General features: G+C 45.5%; 1 protein-coding gene and 1 pseudogene across 1 annotated transcript in view; both read right to left on the bottom strand.

Annotated features, from left to right (window-relative positions):
* Nucleotides 1-1,739: 1,739 nt before the first annotated feature.
* LOC147735022 (dnaJ homolog subfamily A member 2 pseudogene) lies at nucleotides 1,740-2,992 on the bottom strand (annotated as a pseudogene).
* A 1,751-nt stretch (nucleotides 2,993-4,743) lies between these two features.
* Nucleotides 4,744-25,443, bottom strand: part of LOC147735023 (membrane-spanning 4-domains subfamily A member 8-like) — a 217,876-nt gene continuing 197,176 nt past the window's right edge. The window contains exon 5 of the mRNA XM_086953114.1: nucleotides 4,744-6,834. Within this exon, the coding sequence (XP_086809240.1) occupies nucleotides 6,622-6,834 (213 nt within the window). The 3' untranslated portion in view covers nucleotides 4,744-6,621. The remainder of the gene's footprint in view (nucleotides 6,835-25,443) is intronic.

Consider the following 25,443-nt stretch of genomic DNA (forward strand, 5'->3'; position numbering starts at 1 on the left):
TTCGAGCCCATTCTTTTTTGTTTTTTAAACGTTCCCTACTGTGAAGAGTCTACCTCCGTCAGATTGAGCGGGGAATTGCTGAGGGGCAAATGGTGTTTAAGTTGTGCTATTGCATTTCATTTGAAAAAAGCCCTTTGAAATCTCTATGACATTAACTCTTTTATTATGACACTGTTGATAATTATGCTGACTGCACCAACACCTCCTTTCGATGCCAACCTTGTGCAGCTAAAGTAAGTTTGTGCAGTTAGACTGGTAGGATTGAATCTGGTTTGAGGAACACTGGTAAATACTTTCAGTGCCACACTGTTGAGAAACTCATTGGGGATGTTTTTGCAGCTTTTCCCCTCCTGTTCTACCGATGCAATCAGTAAAAAGTATATATAGCAGAAGGAAACTTGTTTACAAAAAGAGAGTCCTTAGCAACAAGTTCTGTAACTTCAATCCAACTTGAGTGGTGGAGTTCTGCTTGTTCAATTAACATTATTGAGTGGAAAATGCATAATTGTTGGTAATCATATATATATCCTTTGGAACCTAATGTTTTTTCTTTCTGCCTACCTGCTGCACATTTTGTAGACTTTATATAACTACTGCTGGTGGTGTGCCCAAACATCCTCCCTTTCTCAATGAGGCAGAGGGTTCCAATTTCCCATTGGCATTTTGCGTTAAGCTACCTAGATCATAGTTAATCCCAATTATTGAAGAAAAAGATCTATAAGCAAGCAAAACATTTTATTATATAATTTCGTGTGTGGCGGGGGGTGTTAGAAAGTTTCATTGAGCGATTCCTGGAGGAGGCTGTTTTGTGAAACCTGGGATAATTTTCAAACCGCTTTCAAAAAGTCATAGGAACATTGTGACACTAGAAAAAATGTAAAACGTCCAGATTTGTGCGAGAATGCAAGCTAAACATTAGAACGTCTTACGTAACAAAGCTGTGCTCAGGGGGCTATCCAACATGTTCTTTCAGGGAACTGTGTAATTCTGTAATTAGAACTCCACTAGTCCGAAACATTAATAACCCTTGTATTCAGGAACACATTTAGCAAACAATATCATGATTAAAAAGATGCTATTGTAGTATCTGAAGGCATTGAACATCCTGTCATAAAAAGAAGGTACTCATTGAGCAGCAGGTCTTATTAACCAGCCACAATATGAAGCAGGGACATGCATATAGGAAGGATCCTCAGCTGCATCTAGAATGATTTGCTGTTTCTAAGCTGAAATGTTAACACAGGATCAACAAAGGATACATTGCATACAGCGCTGCTGGTGTTGAAAGAGTCTTGTAGGGAAAGAGTTAAACTAGGGCATTCGTCCTCAAGTTTGCAAGAAGATAAGGAAGGTGAACATGACTGAAGCTTTAGACTATATTGTTAATAACATAATGTTTCAGATTAAGAGTGGTATTGAAAATATAACCCTCAATTTATGAAATCACTCTGGATGTTCAAGCAATAATTGATCTTTCTGATTTATGTTGCTGTTATGCCCTTGTAATAGTGAACTGATTAAACACACTCTCTAAAATGGGGATTATTACCTTGAAAACATGGGATTAGTACAATAACTCGTTTTTTTTTCATTTTGAGTGCTTTACTCTGCTACAGAACATTCAAACTGAAGATGTAAGCATTGAGGTTCGTTTAAATTATAAACTCTGTAAATACTACATAATCAATTTAAAAGTTACACATACAGCAACAGAGATGTCCATTGGTTCATCCGGATTTCTTATACAATCCAGCTGGGTTGTTGAAACATAAGCCAGGCAAAACTTGAAAAGAAAATTCATTGTGCAGCTCATTTCCAAATGTTTACTGATGGGCACACTGAACACCAGGTCCATGGTGACCGCTTTCTTCATCAGAGCTATCATTGTAGGCTTCCCGTCTCTGGCCTGATCCTGATCCATGAGCACTTTCAAACTCTTGAAGGTCTACTTCTTCTGTTTCACCAATTTCGCTGGAGTACTGTGGTCTAGCTGGCAAGAGATCCTCAAGTTCTGTGAGTTTTGGTTTTTCTGGATTAATCCAGTTACTTTCTGGAAATTGCACTTCAAACTTAATGAAATGACCGCCTTTTTCAAAAGGGTTACGATACAGCGGCATTCCTTCACCCTGAACTATACATGTAGAACCTGGCTCAATTACTTTTCCTGGTGGGTATTTGACAACAATTTGATGTCCATCAAGATGCTTAAATGTGAACTGAAATCCACAGAGCGACTCCACAAGTCCTATCTTGTGGGTCATGTGTAGGTCATTTCCATCCCTCTGAAATATCTCATTTTCCTTTTCTTGTAGAACAATGACTGTCTCCAAGTTCAACGCCTGGGGCTTGGTCGGCTTCTCCAGCAAATGTTATTCTCTGTCCGTGTTTCATGCCTTTATCTTCATGAACTAGGATCTTGACTTCTTTTATCACCTTCTTCCCTTCACACTTTTTGCAATGATCTTTTTCATTAATTACTTCCCCTTTGCCATTACAATCGAGCACACAGACTGCATTTGCTGCACCATCCCTGGTGCTAGCTGCCTGATCATAATACGCACACCTCGACCACGGCAAGCGGTCCATTTTTTAACAGCACCGGTCATACCACCTTGTCCATTACAAGAGGCACACAAAACATTCTTGCTAAGATGTAGTTTGGTTGTTTTCCAATTATATAGCTCTTCTAGAGAGATACCTTGAGAGAGTGCATCATGTCTTCTCCTCTACGTCTTCCATTACGACTTCTATTCTGTTCCCCCATAAAGCTGAATAAACCACCACCGAATATATGGGAGAATATATTGTTCATGCCTCCAGTTCCACCACAGCCTTCTCGCAGCCTCTGCTCTCCATAGCGATCGTACAGCTCTCTTTTCTCAGGCTTTGAAAGAACTTCGTATGCAAAACGTATTTCTTTGAACTTGTTTACGCTGGTGCCGGCTGACACCCCCGGGATGTCGTAGAGCTTGGTGTCCACTACGCTGGCCATTGTGACGGTAGGAGACGGCTGAATTACGGGGGACATCATCTGTTGCCAAGCTGAGCTAAGCCGGACACCACCAGGAGAGGAACTCACTTTTTTTAATAGACTTATTGTGGTCAGTCTCTCTTTTTAACCTCATCGCTGCTATCCATATTCCCCTCCGGTGCTGAAGTATAATGATAATGGGTGTGGTCATGACGGAACGGTTCCGTCATCAGCACAGCTCCACTGTGCCTCATGACGGAACCGTTCCGTCATGAGCATCAAAGGGGTTAAAGAACGGATACATTTGGCCCAGTCGATTTCACAAAGAAGGGCTGCAAATATCTTGGATGGTCGCACTGAAAGACGTTGGGTATAAAACTTTCTAAATATTTTTTCAGTCAAGATACTGTACTGTAAATGTCATTTGTCTTGATTGCCCAGGTGCATTAGTTGAAACACTAACAGGTAGATTCATCAATGTCCCGATTTGCGAGTCCTTAATAGCGATTATTAAGGAATCGCTATTAAGGACTTGCAAATCGGGATTCATGTAGAAATCGCTAAATAAATAGCGATTCCTACAGCCTCCTTATTTGCGATTAGCAAATTGCTAATAGCAAATAAGGAATAACTCCCCATTCATTCCTAAAGGCCCATAGGAAGGAATTGGGAGTCATTCCTTATTTGCGATTAGCAATTTGCTAATCGCAAAAAAGGATGCGATTTCAAGGGTGCCAGGGGTGTCCAAAGGACACCCTGTAGCACCCCTGAAATGTAATCTACATTGGTGTTGCGCACACACATGTCCAAAGGACATGTGTGTGTAACATGCAACTTAGAAAAAGTTTTCGCTATTTACCACGAGGTTTGACCTCGCGGTAAATAGCGGCCCAAAATTGCGATTTTGCAATTTTAAAATGGTTCATGAATTGCATTTAAGGAATCTCAAATAGAGATTCCTTAAATGCAATTCCTCGCAAATGTGCGAATTCTTTAATAGCGATTTTTGCATTTGGGATGATGAATCCCAAATGAAAAAATTGCGCTCGCAAAGGGCCAGATTCTCAGAATCTGGCCCTTTGCGAGCGCATTTAAGCTTGATGAATCAGTGATTTTGAACACCGTATTAAGGTGCAGAGTGGAGTTCTCCACACATACAAGAAAGACTTGGAGGCTAGGCTAAAAAAAGTTGAGCATGGCTTGAGAACATACATTAGAGAGCATAGTTAGTCTGATCCAATTTGCCTTCAAAAATATGTATGGTGGGGAAAGGGTTTGTTTATGCATGGATGTGAGAAATATGTACTGTTGCATTTGTTTGTATTGTCACCCACTGCCAACAAGAAAATGTTGAGTATGGTAGGTAAAATATGGAGTTTCAGTGTGAATAGTTTATCCTGAGCGTCCCCCCAAGTAGGAATTAAAACTCCTTGTCTCCTTTATCACCCTTTTGGTATCATTTAATGTTCTGTGGACTTCTGTGCAAGTTGGTGTTAAAGGCAGCTGTTTTCCTGTACATTACAGAGAAGGTTGAAAACGGCCTCCGAAACTTGCTATGTTTCCAGGACAGCATTTTTCTTTATTGGGTTGATAAAGCACAATTTTCTATACCTTTGGGCTCTGGTGTAGTTGTCAAACAGATTGCGCCATATGTTGTGTCGACATTTAGTTATCAGCTGAATGTGTATTCTGAGAGCTAACATCAGTACATCAAAGTCACATTAAAGTGAAACCCATTTGGTTCGCGCAACAACGACAGAGAGGATGGTTTCAAAACCATGGACGTTTATTAGCAGATTATTCAAATTTACAGATCTAGTCATTCACTTAATAAATTGTCAGTTGAAGCATATGGTAACATCAATCGTTTAAAGAATACAAAATGCAAAGCAAAGAAAATAACAGTTCCATAAAGAAACTTGCCAAAATAAGGTATTTAAGAATGGCAAAAGGAAAATCCTACGCAGAAGGTGTCAGTCTGAAGAAAATAAAATAAAGGTTCAGGGCCAAATAAAGAGTTTAACTCAAGCACCAAGAATATGGTAACTCGTCAGAGTTAGGCAAAGGTCTTCCCTTATCAAAGTCAGGACCGTGTCTCCTAAAGCTTCTGAGCCATCTTCTTGAAACAGATAAACTCCCCTCGTACCTCTCATCGAACACAAACTGCTGCTTTGGATGTATCAGTAGTCAGGACTGCATGTACAGGAGGTACTTTCTCATCCACCCACATGGAGTGAATGAAAACTAATTTTCAATTCAAATTACCCATGCTACCATTCTCTAAAAAAACAATAAGCTCCTCCATTAGCTAAGCTTGTTATCTTCTTGCTCCTGCATTGAGAAGGAAAATGTTAAAGCACCTTTCGAATTCAACATTATGTTTAACAGTGAAAGGCTTTTGAACTGTAGGGGCTTACTTGCAGTAAGGCCAACACTAAGAATACACATTTAGCTAACATGAATATATTATAAGCCGATGAATATACTTCTATTAAACAAAGTGTGGCTTTTTTATATATATTTATCCACACATTAACACAAGGATTAACAGGTGATTAATAAAGATTATAAAGCATTCTATTTACGCTGCTCCAGGGGTCATGATGAGCAGAATCAATAGTCATAAAGGGTATCCTGCTCCAAACCTATACGTTTAACATCGTCGGGCTTCTTAATGCTTTGGGAATTTTGTACCAATGGTAGATATCTCCACATTTAACCTGTAACGCCCCCCTCATGCCTCCAAGAATCTCACATGACCAGGTGACCCGGAAGGAGACCACAGCACGTTTTGCGTTCTTATAAAGAATTATTGATTCCGGAAATCATCTCTGAGCCATCTAAGAGAATCTCTTGCCTGAGGACATCAGAGACTATTTGGAGTCTTAGGACTTCAGAGATTGAGGAGTAGGAGGCCTGTTACACAACTTTATCTAAACTTCTGTGATTGAAATTCATCACATTACAAGGGGTATTCAGTGAGATGGCGAAGCCAATACATGATGTGGACCTTTAAGAAAGATGTTAGGCTAGGTACTATTTCAGTTTTTCCACAACTTACTTTTTTTATTATCCATTACCAATCAGACAGGATTGAGAAGGCCCTCACATAGTTATTGTCTCAGGTCAGGGAGTATTTTTGCAGGAGAGACCTTGCATTGTGGCTATATTGATCTCCTTTTTGGGAGGTAGACCTAGGCTGTTCTACAATAAATTACTCAGAAATGAGGTTGTTCTGAGTGGGGTGACACTTTCTTTTTAATACAAATTTGAGGTTTGGATATGCTGCTTTCGAACTGTATAATTCGATTTATAGATATATGCTCTTTTATGTTGTCTTGGTAGAAGAGTTATGGTATTGGGTAGTTAAGTATTTTTCTTCGGTAGGAAATACGAGAAGGTTATAGATTGGATTTCATTCTCAAATATATCAACCCTTATGCACACTTGGTTCATATGTCCTTGCAGGTAACTAATTGCAACTTTATGTGGAATATCATAATTTGTATGCTATGAGTATTTTTTTTTTTACCAGGACAAGGTTTAGAAAATAACTCCTGCTAGAGCATCTCAACTTAACAGTTTTCGAAAATCCTCCATGTTGCCTCTGGCAGCACACATTACTGCTTCCTTCATCTTCATGCCTCTTTTCAGCTTTGAATGCCATCCCCAGGGAAGTTCATGTAGTAGGTTGGCGGTGTGGTCATTTCAGGTGCTGTTGGTAATCTTTGTACTTGAGCCTCTCCACGGTATTGGGGAGCATCTGGAGTTGGCGATACTGTGTATGGCACTGGCATTCCGGCAGGCTGTCCCGCTGTGTTCCCAAAATGCACTGGGTCGTAGTGCTGATCTGCAAGCATTGGCTACCAAAACAAGACATTGTTATCAATGAGTATTCATATTCTTAGCATCATCATTAGCAGTATCATTCAACAAATCATCAACTCGTTACAGTCATAGTCCCAAAAATCAAAATCCTAAGCATAGCTTCCATGTACTGAAATGAATTCACAAACCTGGTATGTCCCCAGCTGGTTCGACTCAGCCAGGCGAGACTCCAGGCTTGTAGAGCCCCAGAGGCACTGCGCCTTCTGCTCTGAACACTGTGGGTTACCATTTTACAAGTTCACTGTCATGAGGTACCGTTTTCTTTCTCACAGGTTGCTGCAAGTGAGTTCTTTCCGATATGAAGTACTGTTGGTACTTATCAAATTCTGTGTGTCTCAACATGTATCAGTGATTTTATTGTTATGCAATGTGGTCAGACGGCACTCTCAATAAATAACCTGCTGCCATTAGGTGTGGCAGGCATTCAACAAACTCTGTGTGCTTTTTAGGTCTCGCCTACGCAGCAGCGCGTAGGCGTTGCATAGGAGGACCTTTAGCCATCGCTCTGCTCTTTTTGGAAGCACACACTTGTGCTTGTGGTGGCATCCACCTTCCGGGAGCGAGCAGGGGCACTCCACATGTACAAGTATGTGCTTCCAAAAAGAGCAGACTGCGCACGCACTACTCTTGGGCTCACCTCCTGCTTCCCTCTCTCTCTCACCTGTCTCATGTCTGAAGGAGGAAACAATGGCTTCCCTTTTCCTATCATGCCACCTCTTCTCTGACACCCATCGGCCTCTTTTCTCTGACTTCCCCATCTCGTTCGCTCCTCCGGTTCTTTTTCTAATTCATTCCTTCCTCCCCACTATTCATCCATCACCTTGTCTTCACTGCCCCTCTCTGGTTTCCTTCCTGCACCACTCGGCACTTTCTCTTTCCTTATCTCTGCCTCTTTCTCACTTACTCTTTCTTTCCTGCCCCCATGCGTCTCTCTTTCTCAGGATCTACTTCTTGATTTTCTTTAATCACCCTTCTCCCTTCCACCGGCCCCTTCCTACCCTCCCACTCCTTGATGCCGTCTCCCCCCTCCCTCACCTCGCCTCCTTTTCCTCTCTCCCTTGCGCTCTCATTCCCTCGTTCGTTCCTTCTGCTCTGAGGCTCTGCCTCCCGCGAGCAGGTGTTTCCAGTACTACATAATTTATTTCATTCCTACTTATTTACACCTTTTATTTAGCAGTCAAACCTTCATCCGGCACACACACACAATTCCCCCACGAGCTCTCCTGAGTCTCTGACCCGTTTAATAACAGATCACTGTTTATGTCTTGGTGCTCAGACAGACACAGGAGCGTCGCTGACAGTACAGAAGGAAACAGGTACTTCTGATGGGGAAACATTTTTAGTTGTGTTTTATCAACTGGGAGGAGGCAGATTAGAGCGCTCGGGCGGAAAAGAGGCCAGGGCTCGGGCACGAGCCTGCTTCGGCGGATAGCTGCCTGCTCGCTGCGGGCCTCCGACTCCCTCTCGTATCCGGCCCTTTATTCAATGCATTCCTCCAGTTCTGATCTTTCTCCCCTCCTCTCTCCCAGATCCGCCTCATTCCCTGCTCTTTACTTCCTTTTACTCTTTTCTTCCTGCTTTCTCCCTTCAGTTCTTCTTAACTCGTCTACTCCTCTTCTGGTCTAGTTGCTCTCTTGCCTTTTGCTCCCACTTCTTCTCTTGTTTAGTTCTTCATCCCCTCTTTCAAATTGGTCACGCTTTCCCTCTTTCTTTAGCTCTCTTCTTTTTCCCTGTCATTCTCCTTTTAAGTCTTTAATTTCGTTCTTCTTCCCTGCTCTCATATTGTCTCTTTCACTTCTTGCTCTCAATTAGTAGGTCGCTCCTTATTTCACTTTAACTCTCTTCTTTTTCCCTGTTATTCTCCTTTTAAGTCTTTACATTTTTCTTCTTCCCTGCTCTCAAATTGTCTCTTTTGCTTCTTGCTTTCAATTAGTAGGTCGCGCTTTGATTCACCTCTACCTTACCTCTTGTTGTGGGCCGTTTCTCTACTTTTATGTGGTTTTTTTATCTCCCTCTTTCCAGTTCTTTCCTCTTCCACTCTTTTTTCAGATGTTTACTTTCCCTTTTGTAAGCCGTTTTAACCTCCTGTTGCTGATGCTCTCCAGTTAAAAGTATCGCATCTCTGCCGGAACTCTCCCTCTCAAGATAAAGTGCTCAGTACCTGACCGCAGCTGCCCATTTAAAGCACTGCCCATTGGAGTATGTAATCAGTGCTTAATTTGTGCAGGTGGTGAGCATATGGTGAGCATATGGACTTATTTTTTGAGACTTTGCCACAGACCAAGTGATAGAGGAACGTAGAAATGGATTAAGGAGGAAAAGAAAAATAGGAAAACCGTGATAAAGGGAGAACATTCGGATGAAAAACAACTTGCAGATATGAAATAAAGACACAGGAAGTGTTGGGGGTAAATGAGAATTGACTTAATTGGAAACAACCAGGAAAGATTTGTACTCGACTGCCCTGGCGCTCTTAAGAAAAGCTTTGCACTCCTGCACAGTTTATTTTTTTATAACAAAGTACTGCATCTAGTCTTCCCCCTTCTTTGTGATATTCTGTCGTCCTCTACAATGTGCTCCTTGCTCCACCTCTTTATTGTTGCTTCCTGTCTATCTAACTCAAGATATTCTCTCTTCTAGTTGGTGTTTCCTATTGTCTTTGGCCTACTGCGCTTCTATGTCACTCTTTCCAGACTTCACTCTTTCCCTCTTTCATCTGGTCCTCTCCTTCTTTTAACAAAGTTGACTTGCTGCCTCTCTTTTACATCTTTTTATCGTCAAAGCAGTTTTCTTGTGCTTCTTCCTCAAACTTTTGCTACTGTTCCCTCTTCTATGTAGTTCTCTCTACAGCCGCAGTGCGTCCATTGGGGCGTAGCCCCACCAGCCACATGGACCCGCATTGCGGCCGCAATCCTATCACAAAAAAATTACTGTGACTGTACATAATACATTATGATTTTACAACAATCAGCCGCCGGGAATCCGGGACACACCCGGCGATTTCGGAGTGCGCAGGGGGGTGGCCTGCTGCAGCTTGAGTGACAGACAGCCCACACACTCAGGCTGCAGCAGACCGTAGTGCGCAAGTGCAACTTGGTTTGCAACTAGCCCAAGCATGCGCACTGTAAGTTCCCCAGCGGGACCCAGGGGTACTTGTTTGCCTGCCACAGCCCGGGTTTACAAAGGGCGACAAGGCGAGCAGCAAATGTGCCCCCCTAGCCAATCCTGGTGCTGCATGCAGCGCCAGGATTGGCTGGTCCACCACGCAGCCTAAATCATTGGATGCCGCGGGTGGGGGTGGCACACACATTGCCTCAGCCACGATTTAATGGTCAATCACTGCATGGCTTCACAGTGAAGCCATGCAGTGATTGGCCATTTCGCCGGGATGCATGGGTTTACTGCGCTGCTGTGACGTCGTCGTCGGTTCCCTCAAACATCTCTTGCGCGTGGTTGGTCCCTGGAGCTCAGCTCGCGACGACGTCAGACCTCGTGCGCAGGCAGCAGAGACTGAGAGACGACCGTGTGTGACTGAGTGTGACTACTACTAGTGAAAAGTCAAGTCAGTCTGATCGGGATCCTCCTCCATCGAGTTCAAGTATCGACGGTAAGTAATGGTGGCGGGCAGTGACAGGTTCATTATTACCAAGGACTCGGAGATGTTTTTCAAGCACGCCACCACCACGCACACTGGCAAAAAGTTAAACACTCACTCACATGACATGATGACCATAGAGAAATAACATTTTCTATCTGCCACTGCCAGTGAAGTGACACTTAAATAAGTTAAATTAAATCAAATGTAGGCAACGTCAACTTGTAAGTTGTGTGGGCCTGGCAATTGTCAGAGATCAAAGTTCCAGCGGATTTTTCAAAAGTATGAAACTTTCTGCAAGCCCGTTTCCATCTGCACGTGCGCATCTGTATCGCCTGACAACACTGGTTGCTTTTAAGCATTGATAGTATCAAACACTCCTATTTACACGAAAGTACTAGGCTAACTCAATAATGATTGCCTCGAAATAATCTGAATATCATGGTCAAAGTTAGCATTGAAATGGGTTATTAGAAATGAACAGTGATTCCGGCACAACTCCACACAGCTGTTAGAAAGACTGCACATGCAGTGTGTGTGCCGATGTGAATTGTGATTTGGTGAAGGCAGTCCACTCTGTCCCCGGGTCTCCGCGTGGCAACGCACATCATGAACAATATACTCCACCGTCTATCCTGCACTGCATGGCCTGAGGCGCCCCTATCCGGACAATGGCACGTGCCTTTCAAAGTCTGTCCAGAGACAGGACATTTTCGTAGTATGTCTCCTAAAATCGGCGTTCTAGTTAGCCTGCCCTAAGGCTAGAGCGGTAGACCTCAACCCTGGGGAACCGGGTTCGAGTCTCGGCAGAGACTCTCGACATCATGTAATTCTGGGCAAATCATTTAATCTGCCCATGCCGAACAAAAATTAATGTGTCCGTCTGAAACACAACTGGTGCTTGTGTAAAGAGGGTCTATGTTTATAGAGGTTTCAGAGGCTGTACACACAGTGGATACAGAAGGCATGCACCCACACAAGACACTGAACATACACAACTGCAGAGTGTGCAGGCACATAGAAGATACAGAAGGGACACGCACAGAGGGTGCAGAAGGTATACACCCACAGATGGCACAGAGGGTATACACACAGAATACAGAACACATGCACCCGTACAGGACACTGAGCATACACAACCAGTACAGGCATACACAGGAAACAAACATGCATACCCACAAGAGATGCATAGGGTATAATCTCAGATGGAACGGAGAGGGAATACACACAGAGGAAGCAGATGGGTCACCCATATATGATACAGAAGGTACACAACCCAAACGATACAGAGCGTGCCCACCCACCGAGGGTAGAGAGGGTATACACACAAAGGATGAAAAGGGTACAGAACCACAGAGGATACAGAGGGTGTTTGTTTGTCCACACTGGATACAGAAGGTACACAACCACAGATGATAGAGGGTGTCCGCCCACAGAGGGTGTACATCAGCAGTGGAACAGAATTCATGTCAGTTCAGTTCAATAAACTTTATTTGGGTTGTGAAACAACCATAAAAGCGATTGCATAGTAAAGAACATTCTTTCAATATCAAATTACATCGACAATACCCTCTCTTACAAATAACAATCTTTAAAAATCATTTTACAGAGACAATACCTTCCTTACATTGCTTTCAGATTGTATAATTCATATTGTAATTGCAAATGCATTTATATAGCAGCACTGACTTCCCCTGATGAAAAGTTGCCCATTGATTCTCGGGTCGAGTCAGTGCGTGCTATATAAGACAAAAAATAGAAAAATCAGTTGTTGGCCTATACATGGAGGTGCGTTGGAAGTGTGGCAGAGCTAGCCTATGTTTGTGGTCCCAGTAGTGAAATAGCAGCAGGTGGCAGCGCAGGAGGTTAATGTGCTTGCTGCAAAGAACATGTACCTGATGCAGATCACAAAATGCATATGATGTTAATAGGTCAGTGGTGAGTCACTGCTTTTGTCAGAGTGATCCTTTTGTTACTTGCAGGTTGTATGTTAAAATCCTAACATACAACAGCGAGCTAGTAACAGTCATCTAAGAGCTGCATGCAAACTGCAAGGAAAGAATTGGAGCGTTATGATGTTTTCACACCGTCTTTGTTGGATTACCCTAGTGTTACCCTAGTGTTAGAAAAATAAATTGTTATCTTTTCATTTTCAGCACCGGGTCAAGCCTGACAACCTGAGACATTACCGCATTTTGGACCAATTTTGCGGCAAACAAGAGGACCCCAACCTCCTTTGCTGCTCTTTTACCTCGGCTACTACCCAGCAAACACCAGTGTTAAAGGTAAGAAAACTGATGCTACATTTTTCTACAATTGCTTTATTAACCTTCCTGCTTTCTCAAATTTGCTTGAAAATGCACGATTCTTCTTTTTTTTCAAAATTTTATTGGGGGGGTGGGGGGGGGGTAACCCCCCCAAACTCCCCTTATGGGGTTCGGGCTCGCTCGCTACAGTGCAGTATGCAAATCACTTTGCGCCTCACCACTTTCAAATGTCATCAGCTGCCCCCGTCTCTCTATCGCTGTTTTCAGTATTGGCCTCTTATGTCTCATTCTCTCTTTCCACTTGTTCTGTTCTGTCTTCTCCTCTTCCAGGTCTTTCTTCCCATTTTCTTTTTGTTGATCTTTCTCCCATCTCTTTCTTGAGTGGCTGTAAAATATAATGTGCTCCTACAGCAGTCATCACCATGGGGCATAATAACAAGGGCTTTATCTCTGCTTTTCTGGCTTTAAAAGCCAAAAAAGGAGAGAGAAAACTAGCGCCCTATCAGCAACAGGGTGCTAACACACGAATTCGCATGTTAGCGCCCTTTTACTCTACGCTTCCCCTTGCATTTCTAATGAGATGCAAAGGGGGCGTTCCAGAGTAAAATTATCAAGCATATCGCTCACCCTGATAAATGGTTATAATTGACCACACAATGCGCACCTTTTTATTACACAATTCGCTAACTGACCTTGCGCTCTTTAATTCATGGTATACAGTTGTACACTGTATACCATTTTGGTAAGTTGGAATGACTCGGCATGGTTGTAATTTAGAATCCACAACGTTGTTACAGTAAAAATTCAGGAGTATGCTGCTATTGCATATTTGCATGAGTACTGTGGAATTATTTGCGAATTGCTGACATTTGTATTCCTTTATCAAAGGGTTTAAATCTATGAATGCCGATTACAACTATCTTTAAGAATCAGCTTGAAGTATTCCCCTACTCCTGTCCAGTCTCTCACATAATCGAACACAATTCTCACTCCCTGTGCAGGTGGGGAGGGAAAAAAACAAGCATTTGCAATGCAATAAGTCTTGCACTTACACAGGTTTAAGCTATTGGTATTGTAATTAAAACAATGCCTTTTATTTAAGAGTTAAAAACCTAAACATAAATAAAAGGCATTGTCATTTACAATGCCAATAGCTCAAACTCGCGTAAATGCGATACCTATTGCATTGCAAATGCTTGTTTAGGACTTGTGCCCTGGTCAGAAGCAAAATGTGAATGACACCACAGTAGACTAATAATGGATGAACAGGGTTGACAAAATGCCCCTGAATGTATGTATATTTTTTTTGTTTATTAAAACGAAAAGGTTTGAGTAACGCCTGGTCTATAACGTTCCTGGTAGTGACAAAGAAAACGATACAGGAGAGGTGTCCAGTGCACTGTATAAAAGATTTAAAGACACCTGTTAATCAAAAATATGGTCTCATAGCAGAGACTCATCTAAACACGTAACAGCTTTTAAGCAAGTTAATATAGCGCAGATTTGACACCACGCCTGCCAAAAAAAAAGTAACGGGCAATTGGCAGAGGAAGCCACAGGTCGACAAACTTTGCGTTATGCCGTTCTGTGGAGAGATGCAACGCAAGTAAAAATAAATACAGGACTCGGTCATTACAGCAATTTCACAGCTTACAGTAATATGGCCAGAGGCTGGAGAGAAGCAAAGGTGAAGATGTGTAACTGATACTCAAAGGCACAGTTGCAGGTGTGGGATGAAAGTGTATGAATGTAGCCCAGGAAGCCTGTTGAACACTGTGAATGCACCTGTCAGCCTCTGACACAGCTGGGAAAAGCACTAGGGCAGCTGCACAGATGACAGGCTTTAAACATCAGGTTATGCGCCGTCTGACAGTGGTACCAGGAGTCTGGCTGTCAAACCCTACCTCCTGTGCCTCAATTGTTACCTTGCCCTCACAGCCAATCAGAGGTAGCGAATATGAGCACAGGGGCACGCACACACCTGGTGACAGGCAGCCCATGTCACTTGATTTATGCTCTTCTGGTCTCTGGCCCTGCAATGTTTGATTGACAACTCTTTTAATTATATACTGCGCGCCCATTTATCTATCCACCAGGTAAAAGAAAAATGGCCACAGGCTTTGCAGACTGATTGCACGGACAGGCATGATGCAACACGGCTCCTAGGCACTATTCCTTGTAAATCTTGAACAACAATTCAGGTGTTTTAACCGCCATTCTAGAGCACCACTAAATTGCACAGAGGAACGGCCATTACTCGAAAAAATCTCGTTGCAAGCACATACCTGCTTTATTCCACAACTCAAGTATTGAAATGTAACATATAGGACTGCACACAAGACGTGTTGCACATAAATAACCTGAAAATATGGCAATTACCTCCAGTTTTAAATCCGTAGCAGGCACAATTTTACGCTCAAATCTCCCTGCCACCTTCGGTCGCGCAAGAAATCACTGTCCACACCTCTTTAGGAGCAAGAAAGGCCACTTTATTTTAAGACAGGTGCATCATAAATTTCGTGAACACATTCATTATTTATTTATTTACCATAATTCAACTCTACAGTGAGCCTACAAAACCTAAATCCCAAAAGCCCGAACTAACTCTTGCCTACTACCCCTAGTACTACCCAACTAGCTACCCTTCAGGATGGCCAACCCGCTCCAGGCTGCCCACCCCACTAGCAAAAACCCGCCTCCAAAAAGAACAAAGACACCTGTCCTAACAGTGGTAAACCTAAAAAACAAAGCAGCACCTAGAGCACCGCAAATAAAAACCCAAAAAATTAAAATAAAAAAGAGGGAGGGTGGGTGGGGCAAAACAAAACCTCCCTTCCCTAGCTTCCCGCCACGCAGTTCCCAACCGCCAGCCTGACTCCCTTATATCTACTCCCCTAATCAGACCCCACCTGTTGCCCTGACTCTCGCGCGAACATACCCAGGAAGAGACCGGCTCGCGCCTAGCTCTCCCTGGGTCCCCCCTCGCGCAAGAAATCACTGTCCACACCTCTTTAGGAGCAAGAAAGGCCACTTTATTTTAAGACAGGTGCATCATAAATTTCGTGAACACATTCATTATTTATTTATTTACCATAATTCAACTCTACAGTGAGCCTACAAAACCTAAATCCCAAAAGCCCGAACTAACTCTTGCCTACTACCCCTAGTACTACCCAACTAGCTACCCTTCAGGATGGCCAACCCGCTCCAGGCTGCCCACCCCACTAGCAAAAACCCGCCACCCAGGAAAACCTTTAGCGTTTTCCTGCCCCACCTAAAAATGGAAAGGAAGGAGCACACCACAACTGCACCTGAAGAACTTTGCTAATCAAATCCCTGAGTTCCAAAAGGTAAAAAGAAATGCCCAATGAAGACAGATGTACACCGTCCTCACAGAATAAATGCTGTTCAGAGACTTTTATATGGTAATGATCCAAACTGTAGATACCTAAATAGTGACAAAAAAGTCGCATTGTTCTATTAACTTTCCGTCGAGCCTTTTCCAGGGCGGAATGGCTCCTCGCCCCACGCCATTGCAAACGAGGCACAAACTCAGTCCATATCAGCATGGTGCTCACCCATGTGGTCTTGATGATTTCCAGGTCTTGTTTCATTAATTTCAACAAAGTCAAACCGGAGAGTGAAACTAAGTCATTTTCGCCCAAATGCAGCACCAGGAGATCCGGAGGGCGCCCCAAACACTGTGAAACCAAAGTAGCCAAGGCGGGAAAAAGACCACCCCATCGCATGCCCCCCGTACCATGCCAGGAGACTTCATGCGTCATGCTGTTTAAACCAAGTGATCTCCCACAAAGCTGACTGGCAGCGGCTAAAGCTGCCCGTTTAACAAAAGAGTGCCCCAAGATCCACACCCTCCTCTTGGATCCGGCGACTGAGGGCCAAGGACCTAGGAGAAAAAGAAATGTTAGACAAGCAAAAATGTACTATTTTCTCACATATTTTTCACAACACTTGGAGCGCCAACGTCCAATGCGACGAATTTGTGACCAATCCCACCCCAACCTAGCGGCCTCCGTCGCCGCCCCAATCCTGAATGAATGGGTACCAAATTGAACAGGATCCCTCCCCAGGCGCAACAAAACCTTGCGTAATACAGCCAACAATTGAGGTGCAACTATAGGGCTACCATCAGCATGACAAAAAATGGGCCCCTGGGAAAAATTTTGGGAGGACACAAAAGCTTCCCATTCCCCCACCGGGCAACATGCAGAGACACCACTCCTGCCCAGGAACACCCACATACCCCTCCCCATCTGATCAGTTTTGGACGTCCGCAGCCACAGCCGCACTCTGTCATGTTCCAACACCACCTCACTGCTGGTCATACCCACCCTACCCCACAAACCCAACAACTCTGAGGCCCGAAATGACCCAAAGAATAACCAGACAAAACACAAACGAAATTTGGCACACTCAAAAGCATCATGGCAACACACCTCTAATTCCGGTAAAAGCAACTGGAGCAAATCAAAAGTCACCGCCTGCCGGAGCTGCTGACCACCAGCCCGAAGCCTAGTCAAACCCTTCAACACTTTACGAACCAACACCCCCCCAACAGGATCCCTCCCCCACCAAAGCTGCCCATAAAAAGAAACCCCAGCCAACTTGCCAGAAATGGTTGTGGGCGAGAGGCCCTTGTCCGCTAAATGTAAAACAAACTGCAAGAGGAATTGTTCATCGGATAACCCGGCCCTGATTGGCCCCGCCAAATCCTTACCAAGCTGCAGAAACTCATGCCAGGCCTTCACATAACCCCGCCTTGTGGAGTCAGCCACTGAATTTTCGACCAAATGGTGTACCCTCAATCCCCCAGGTCCCATACGTACTGTGGGATCGCCGTTGGTTCCAGGTCCGCCCCAGGAGCCAATTTGCGGAATTCGGACCACTGAAAGCGAGATAAAGAGTCAGCGATGCAGTTAGAAGTTCCAGGAACATGCCGTGCTTTAAAGACAATATTTAATTGCAGACACCGCAGCATGAATGCGCGAAGGAGCCGCAAAACACGCAAGTCACGAGCCTTTTGGTGATTGACAAGGTGGACTACTGCCATATTGTCGACATGGAACAAGACGGAGCGATTCTGAAACTCCTCCCCCCAGAGATACAAAGCGACCAGCAGCGGGAAGAGCTCCAGAAACGCTATGGTGCGACCCTGCTCCTTCCAGTGCACCGGCCAGCCGGCCGCGCACCAACGACCTTCCCAAAATACACCGAATCCGTGAGCTCCCGCCGCATCCGTGAACAACTGCACTTGCCACACCATGTCCTCATCCGCAAAAAACAAGGACACGCCATTGAAATCCTGCAGGAAACGGAGCCAGACAGTCAAATCGGCACGTACAGCGGTGGTAATTCGCACCCGATGATGGGGAAGGCTGGCGCCGGACTTTGAAAGACCCAGACGTCTACAGAACGTCCTGCCCGCCCGAACAACCCTGCAAGCAAAATTGAGGTACCCCAAAAGCTTCTGGACGGTCCTCAAAACCACTTTCCGCTCCCCCAACACCAGGTGTATGAATGCAGACATTTCCCGCACTTTAGCCGCAGGCAATCTCGCCATTATAGACATGGTATCAATTTCAATCCCTAAGAAAGTCAGGGATGTACAGGGACCTTCGGTCTTATCCGGCGCCAAAGGAACTCCCAATTCCTCCGCCAGAGCCTGAAAGATTGTCAAAGCCAACTGACACTGCCCAGAGCGACCCTCACCAATGAAAAGAAAATCATCAAGGTAATGGCAGACCAGGACGTGGCCACTGACAAAAGTGAAGCACCACTGCAGAAATGTACTGAATGTCTCAAAGAGGGAGCATGACACTGAACAGCCCATGGGCAACACCTTATCAACGTAGAAACCACCATCAAATTGCATGTCCAGAAGACTGAAATCCCAAGGATGGATGGGCAATAGCCGGAAAGCTGACTGAATGTCACTCTTCGCCAGCAAAGCCCCAACACCAGCCGTGCGAACGAGCCGCAAGGCATCGTCCACTGAAGCATAATTGACAGTTGAGTCAGCTGGATCAATAAAATCGTTAATGGATGCACCCTCGGGCCATGACAGGTGATGGATAAGGCGAAACTCCCCCTCCGCCTTTTTAGGTACCACACCCAGAGGCGAGACGATCAAGTCAGGGAGAGGGCAATTCAAGAAAGGACCAGCAATCCGACCCGCTGCAAGCTCGGCATCTAGCTTCTTCCGCACAACATGGGGACTCTCTTTCGCAGATTTCAGATTGTCAGACCACCTACCCACCCTGGGTCCCTGATACCCAATCCGAAACCCAATTCGGAAACCCCAAGACAAAATCTTAGCAGCCTCACAATCAGGATAATCAACCAACCAGAGATCCAGAACATCCTGCTTAATAGGAGTAGGAGCCCTTGTAAACAGCGTGCTGAGGCTGTCCCCTGCCCCCTGAACCCCGTCCTTGATCACCAAAGCGCTGTCCGGGAAAACACTGGGTGAGCGCATGCCGTCCCCCACACTGCGAACACTCATGCTTATACCTGCAAGCTGGTCGGTTACAGGAACCCCTGTTAAAATGCCAGCACGTGCCAGAGGAAGATGATTGACCTCTGCCCCAAACCCCCGCCCCAGACAGAGCGGGGCGAGCTGGAAAGGGCCGATAATACACTGGTTGCCCGCTAGCCGTGTGGGTCGTAGCGGGCGGGTGAGCCGATGCCATCCACTGTAGCCACAATTCAGAATCAACCTCACCCCACGAACGCTCAGGAAAAACACTCATACGTGCCCTGAATTCTTCATCATACGACAACCAGGCAAAGCCTCCAAAATATCTGTGAGCTTTGCGAATGACATCGGCATATTTAAACATGTCTATCGCCTTGCCCGGATGACGTTGGCAATAAACACTGGCATAGATAAGAAAGGCCGAAGTCCAATTCTCTATCGACTTCGGGACACGAGGCCTCCGAGCCAATTCTAATTCCTCCTCCTTCGACCCTTCTTTAGCTTGGACATCTCTATGTAGAAGCCGAAAAACATCCACAAATGCACCAGACCATATGTGATTCTTCGTTTTTTCAGACAAATGGGACCCCAAAGGCATCCCCACCCCAGAATAAGGCAGTTTTTTAGGTAGGATACTATCCTCCGTAACAGGTGTGGCAGCAGCCCCCCCAGCCCCTGTTGTAGAAACTTCCCCTGAAAATTGCACACTAGAAACATTCGAAATCACCGGCCGCTCAAGCCTCGGTGCCAGAGCGACTCGCTCACCAACAACCCCATCACCCGTACCAATTGATCTTGTACTCTTAACAGGGAGACTCTCCCTGGGTTGCCACACGGACCACCACCCATCCTTACCTCTTGGCAACTGCTCCGACTGTGGTTGAACAGCCACACGATCCCCTTGAGAAGGTCCAGACCTCACTGCCCCTCGTACTGCTGCACGGTCCGCACAAGACTCCTGCAAAACACGAGAAACAGTGGGTTGCCCCAACCCGCCCCCCTGGGCCCGTGCTGCCAAAAGCCCAACATCTTTGTCTCTCAATTCCCCTTCTTCCAAATCATCATCATGAAAATTCCCATAGAAAGCTTCGTCAGAAAATGCAACTTGCGCACTGCCACTAGGCATAGCCCCATCACCAATACCCCCATCATAAAACTGCCAGTCAATGTTCTGAAAGCTGTGTGCACGTAAAGCTGCAGAAGAGATATCCGCTCCAGATAACTCCCCTGTAAGCCCACCACTGGAAACAGCCGTGTGGACAGTTCCCGGGCCCGTAGAAGCAGCCAACAGCCGCCCAGCCGGAGGCGCAGATTGAAAACTGCGGCCGCTCAAGCCAGACAAGGAAGAATTCACCAAACCATCCTCCCTTAGAGCGGAATCGCAATCACCCCCCGATGAACGACCCACCGACGCCAGACCATTGACCCCACCCGACCCAGTCGCAGGACCGCCCTGAAGGACACCTGGCCGTCCCCGAGGGACCGGGAACAGAGCTTGCCCAGAAACCGGAGGCGCCCCCCTGTGGACCAAACCCAACCCACCAGGAGCCAAGGGCGTGGGAGGGGCAGTATGGGGGCCAGGCGCACCGGGGGCCGCAGGCTTGGTGGCCGGGGGGGGGCAGCATGCGAGGTACAGCACCCGCTGGGTCCAAAACATAAGCATGAGTAGTAGCCCCATTGGGGGAATGGGCAGGCGGCGCGGCAGTAGGTGGCCCAAAATCTGCACCGCCCGGTGGTGGGGGGCCAAAAGTGTGAGGGGGGGCAGGGCCAGGCACCGGCGTGGCAGGGGAGAGCAGGAAACATTGCCCATTTATCCATAGGTACGGGGAAACCCCCTCCGGCAAGGCAGACACTGAAGCTGGTGTGTCCACATGCTCTGCAGCAGGGAGAGGGGGCTGTGTATGCCCATGCAATTCCAGGCTCCGCCCCCGCTTTGCTGTGGGACCCGCCTGTGGCTTCCCAGACTTCCCCGGGGCAAGACCGCCTGAGCGCTGCGCCTGCCGGCCCACAGAACGCCCCCGCCTCCCCCCGGGCGCCCCACGAAGACCAGCACTGAATAACGGTAAAGCACATACCTGCTGGAGGGCGCCCGGGACACCCGGCGGGGGCTCCACAGCTGCAGGGGGCGGAACCGGCATAAGCCCGTCCGCCGGCATGGCCGCCTCGCCGTATTCCTCCTCCGCCGGGCCTGGGGACAAACACGCCGTCACCGCCCTGGACACACCCTCCGCAGCCTTGCGAGGGGGGCGGGCCATTCCGACCCACGCCTCCGCCGGTACACCCGGCCGCAGCAGGTCCTCTCGCCCGGCCTCGCAGAGTGTCTGCACGGCCCTCCGCACCTCCGCTGCTTCCTCCATGGAGCCAGAGAAAGGTAAACACACGCGCGCCGCAAAACAAAACCTCCCTTCCCTAGCTTCCCGCCACGCAGTTCCCAACCGCCAGCCTGACTCCCTTATATCTACTCCCCTAATCAGACCCCACCTGTTGCCCTGACTCTCGCGCGAACATACCCAGGAAGAGACCGGCTCGCGCCTAGCTCTCCCTGGGTCCCCCCCATGCTCTTGGTTCCAGATAAGGCTGTTTTCTCGTCAGCCGTGTCCCCCTGGCAGCGGGTGTTTCTCCGATTGAAACTTCCTGTATGTTCGTGTTACTACGCATAGGAGCGCATGCGCGGGAAGCATGCGCACAAAAACGGCACGATTCCCAACTGTCTGTAGTCTCTGCCTTCCAATAGAGGAATTGTAATTTTTCTCTCTGGCGTCTCTCTAGCAATTAAGTATCAGTACATTACAGTTCTGTGTTTTCTTCATTAGCACATCATTTGCTACTACTTGTGTTAGTCAGCTGAGGCACTATCAGATGAGACGTCGCTAATAGCGCTGTGACTGGCAGTGGACCATGGTGCGCTCGACAGGGCATAAGCGGATTAATGTTTAGTAGATCCAACTGGCTTATTATGACAGGGAAGGAGTCCTCTTTTGTTTATGCAGTGATTTCAGGTTTACTAGGTCAGTGAGCGAATAGTAGTACATTCAGCCATTTTGTTTTTAATTCCCTTCTGGGATTAGTACTGTTGTAAAATCAAGACTACATGTCCCAGAATCAGTGATCGAAGTGCATTAAAAAAATATTTGAAATGCGAGACCTATGGCATTGCAAACAAGCGGGCACCATTTTCCCGGCTCAATAAACAAAAAAAGCACACATACCGTGTAACAACCAAGTAAACAGGCCAGTAGCCATAGGAGGATACAGATGCCGCTATGGCCGTACTAAGGAGGGACTAATGATGAAGCAAGGTTGCATGCGTAACGAAAACTGCTTGGACTCAACCCTCTCAAAATAACATGTAATCTATTAATCAATATGTTTTGTCCTACTAATAATTGCACCACACAACATTTTTAGTATCTAGGGGAAGCTTGCATTTGTGTTTTTACTTTCAGTAACCCGAGTGTTCAAAAATGGCCGCCGAAAATGCAGGAACTTTACTGCACATGCGTCAGCCACATCCACATGATGTAATGTACTTTCTATTTGGTGGGAATTCTTTGCAGCTGGGCACTAGTGCCAAGATGGGAGCTTCATGTCTCACACACTGAGGCTTATGCTGCTGCTTAAACTAAAACTTGTTTGTTCTGCTTAACTATTAATGCTATAGTTAAAATAAAGTAATGGGGATAGAGTAGAGATAAGTGGTATACAGTGCATTCATTTATTCTTTCATTCTAATATGTTTCTCTTTGACTTTGCTATTAGCTCGTATTTGGGCCTGAAGAATGATTGTAATGCAATATTGAAGCCACAACTGTGCATGAGCCAACGTACCAAGAGTCCTCGAGCCCTGGCATTGAACTAATGCCAATGACAGTCTTCTCTACGATGCGCCTGGAACTCGACCCTGTGAACTTCCAAGAGGAAGACAGCTTCCAAAATTGTTTTAACATTGTATACAATATTGCAACAAATATTGCTGGGTGGAATAAAATACATGGGAAAGTAAATTTATGGGCTGGAACATTGATCAACGTTATTGAATGAGAATAATTTCATACTGGTATGGTGTGATGACCTCTCCTCGCCTTTCTGACCAATCAAATGGAGGGAATACACAAATTTGAAACACTGGGGGGTGGTACATTGCCCGGGAAAATAGTATAACTAAGGTAGGCTTAGTCAGTTAGATTGTCCGACTTGTCACAGACCTGTCACTGACCCAAAGTATGCTGAAGGAGAATTGACAGAATTGTGCTAGTCGAGCATTCTGTCAGAAGAATCGGGAGTTTTGCTGAGGGAGAATTTTCGATGACCCAGTCGGGGTCCGACTGTTAGCCGCACAGAGAGGTGTGACGCTGGTGGTACACTTAGCTGAGGTTACCTGTCCTGTCCTGACCTGCATCGGTCCTGATCTGCACTTGTCCTCATCTGCACCTGTCCTGTCCGTTTTGCACCTGATCCGTGGGAAGTCCTATTTTTCTTTTGTATCAGCCCGTGGCCAGGGTTGGTCCTCGCACCATTCTAGGCAAATATAAATCTGTGTGGGTATGTACTTGTGCTGTTTCCTATTCTCACCCTTCCCAGGTACCAATGTCTAAAGGCTCATACTTAAAGTTTCACATAAACTATTGCTATAATAATTATTTTCCCACTTGAAAGAATTTTAATCTCATTTGTATGGTTTATAATTCACAAAATATTGTATAGATAAAGAGTTTAAACTTTCTCCTGAGTCAGTGGTTATTTCATGAAGGTAAATACTTATGTTACTACCTATTATTCTAACACCCTTTGATCCCTTAGGACTTTAAGTACAGGTGACAAGGATTGGTAAGTCTAAGTGTACAGGAATAAGTCCTAAAGTAAATAAAAGCTCTGATAGGCAGGAAGTCTAGCCAGGATTACCGGTTCAAGGTGTGAATGTTTTATGGGCCCAGGTGATTATGGTAAAACTGAGATGGTAATCTCACACACGCCATCACTAAACAGCCTATTAAAGAATCAAATGCCAGCATTTACAAAGGACAAAGATACAAGCCAATTAAAAATATGGGTGGGGCTTCTCCGTACTCTACCTACAAGACATCGCCAGAGCAGCACTTGCGCGCTGGCTCAGGCTCTACCTAAAAGTGCTTGAAGTTAGTCGGTGGAACCAGGCAAAGAAGAGAGCTTGACCCAAACACCCTTAACTTGAGTTTACTATGGGATGAATAGTCAGTGGTGGAGCATATAGAGGATTGAGTACTCACCCATTATCTTGAAGACCTTGGAAAATAACAGTCTTACTGGGCTTGTGGAGGCAGGAAAGTGACTGGGCTGACAGCCTTTTACCCCAACATTTAGGTCTGGCATTTGCAAAGACCTTTTAATGTTAGTAAAATGTAATATAACAAACACATAGGGGCCGATTCACAGACTAACTTAAGACAAAATCTTAAACTTACTACTTTTGGTATTCACAGAAGTTAGGATTTTGTCTGAAGTTTGTCTTAAGACAGACTTAAGACAAAATCCTAACTTAAGTCTGTCTTAAGTCTGTCTTAAGTTTGTCTTAAGACAAAATCCTAACTTCTGTGAATACCAAAAGTAGTAAGTTTAGGATTTTGTCTTAAGTTGGTTCTGTGAATCGGGCCCACTGAGAGGACTGCCGCAAAGCACTAAACATAGCACAATACAACCCAAATAGCTCAACCTAGTACTTTAGCAACACAACAAACAATAAAAAGAGCACAAAACAAAATAGCACCATACAAAATGCATCAATATAGTTATTCAACACGGCAGCACAACATGTAAACACAATGATGCAATACACAAACGCAAGCCACCAACACAACAAAGGAACACAAGACATCAACACAATCATATGGTACACAACAAATAAATGAACATAACCCACCAACTGTATACAAAAAACTAAACAACACACTAACATTTCAACACAATACAACAACATATCAGCCATGTTTTGTTGTTTTTGTGCATTTCAAGTTGTGTTGTCAGAACCAGAAAACACAAGCCACCACTGGCTGTCATTACTCACGCTATTTAATTCTGGTCTTGCAGTGGCTTTCTAAGAGAGACTTCAGTGGTGGGTTACTTAAGAGACGGTTTAAGGCATGGGCAAAGTGGGCTATTGCCAAAGCTCTCACCTTCCAAAGGACCCCATGAGGCTAACTTCTCTCTTCTATTTCTCTATCGCAAATGCTCTCGCTCTATCTACCTTCCT

Source organism: Lissotriton vulgaris, chromosome 1_2 (assembly GCF_964263255.1).
Source record: "Lissotriton vulgaris chromosome 1_2, aLisVul1.2, whole genome shotgun sequence".
NCBI classification, from domain to species: Eukaryota; Metazoa; Chordata; class Amphibia; order Caudata; family Salamandridae; genus Lissotriton; species Lissotriton vulgaris.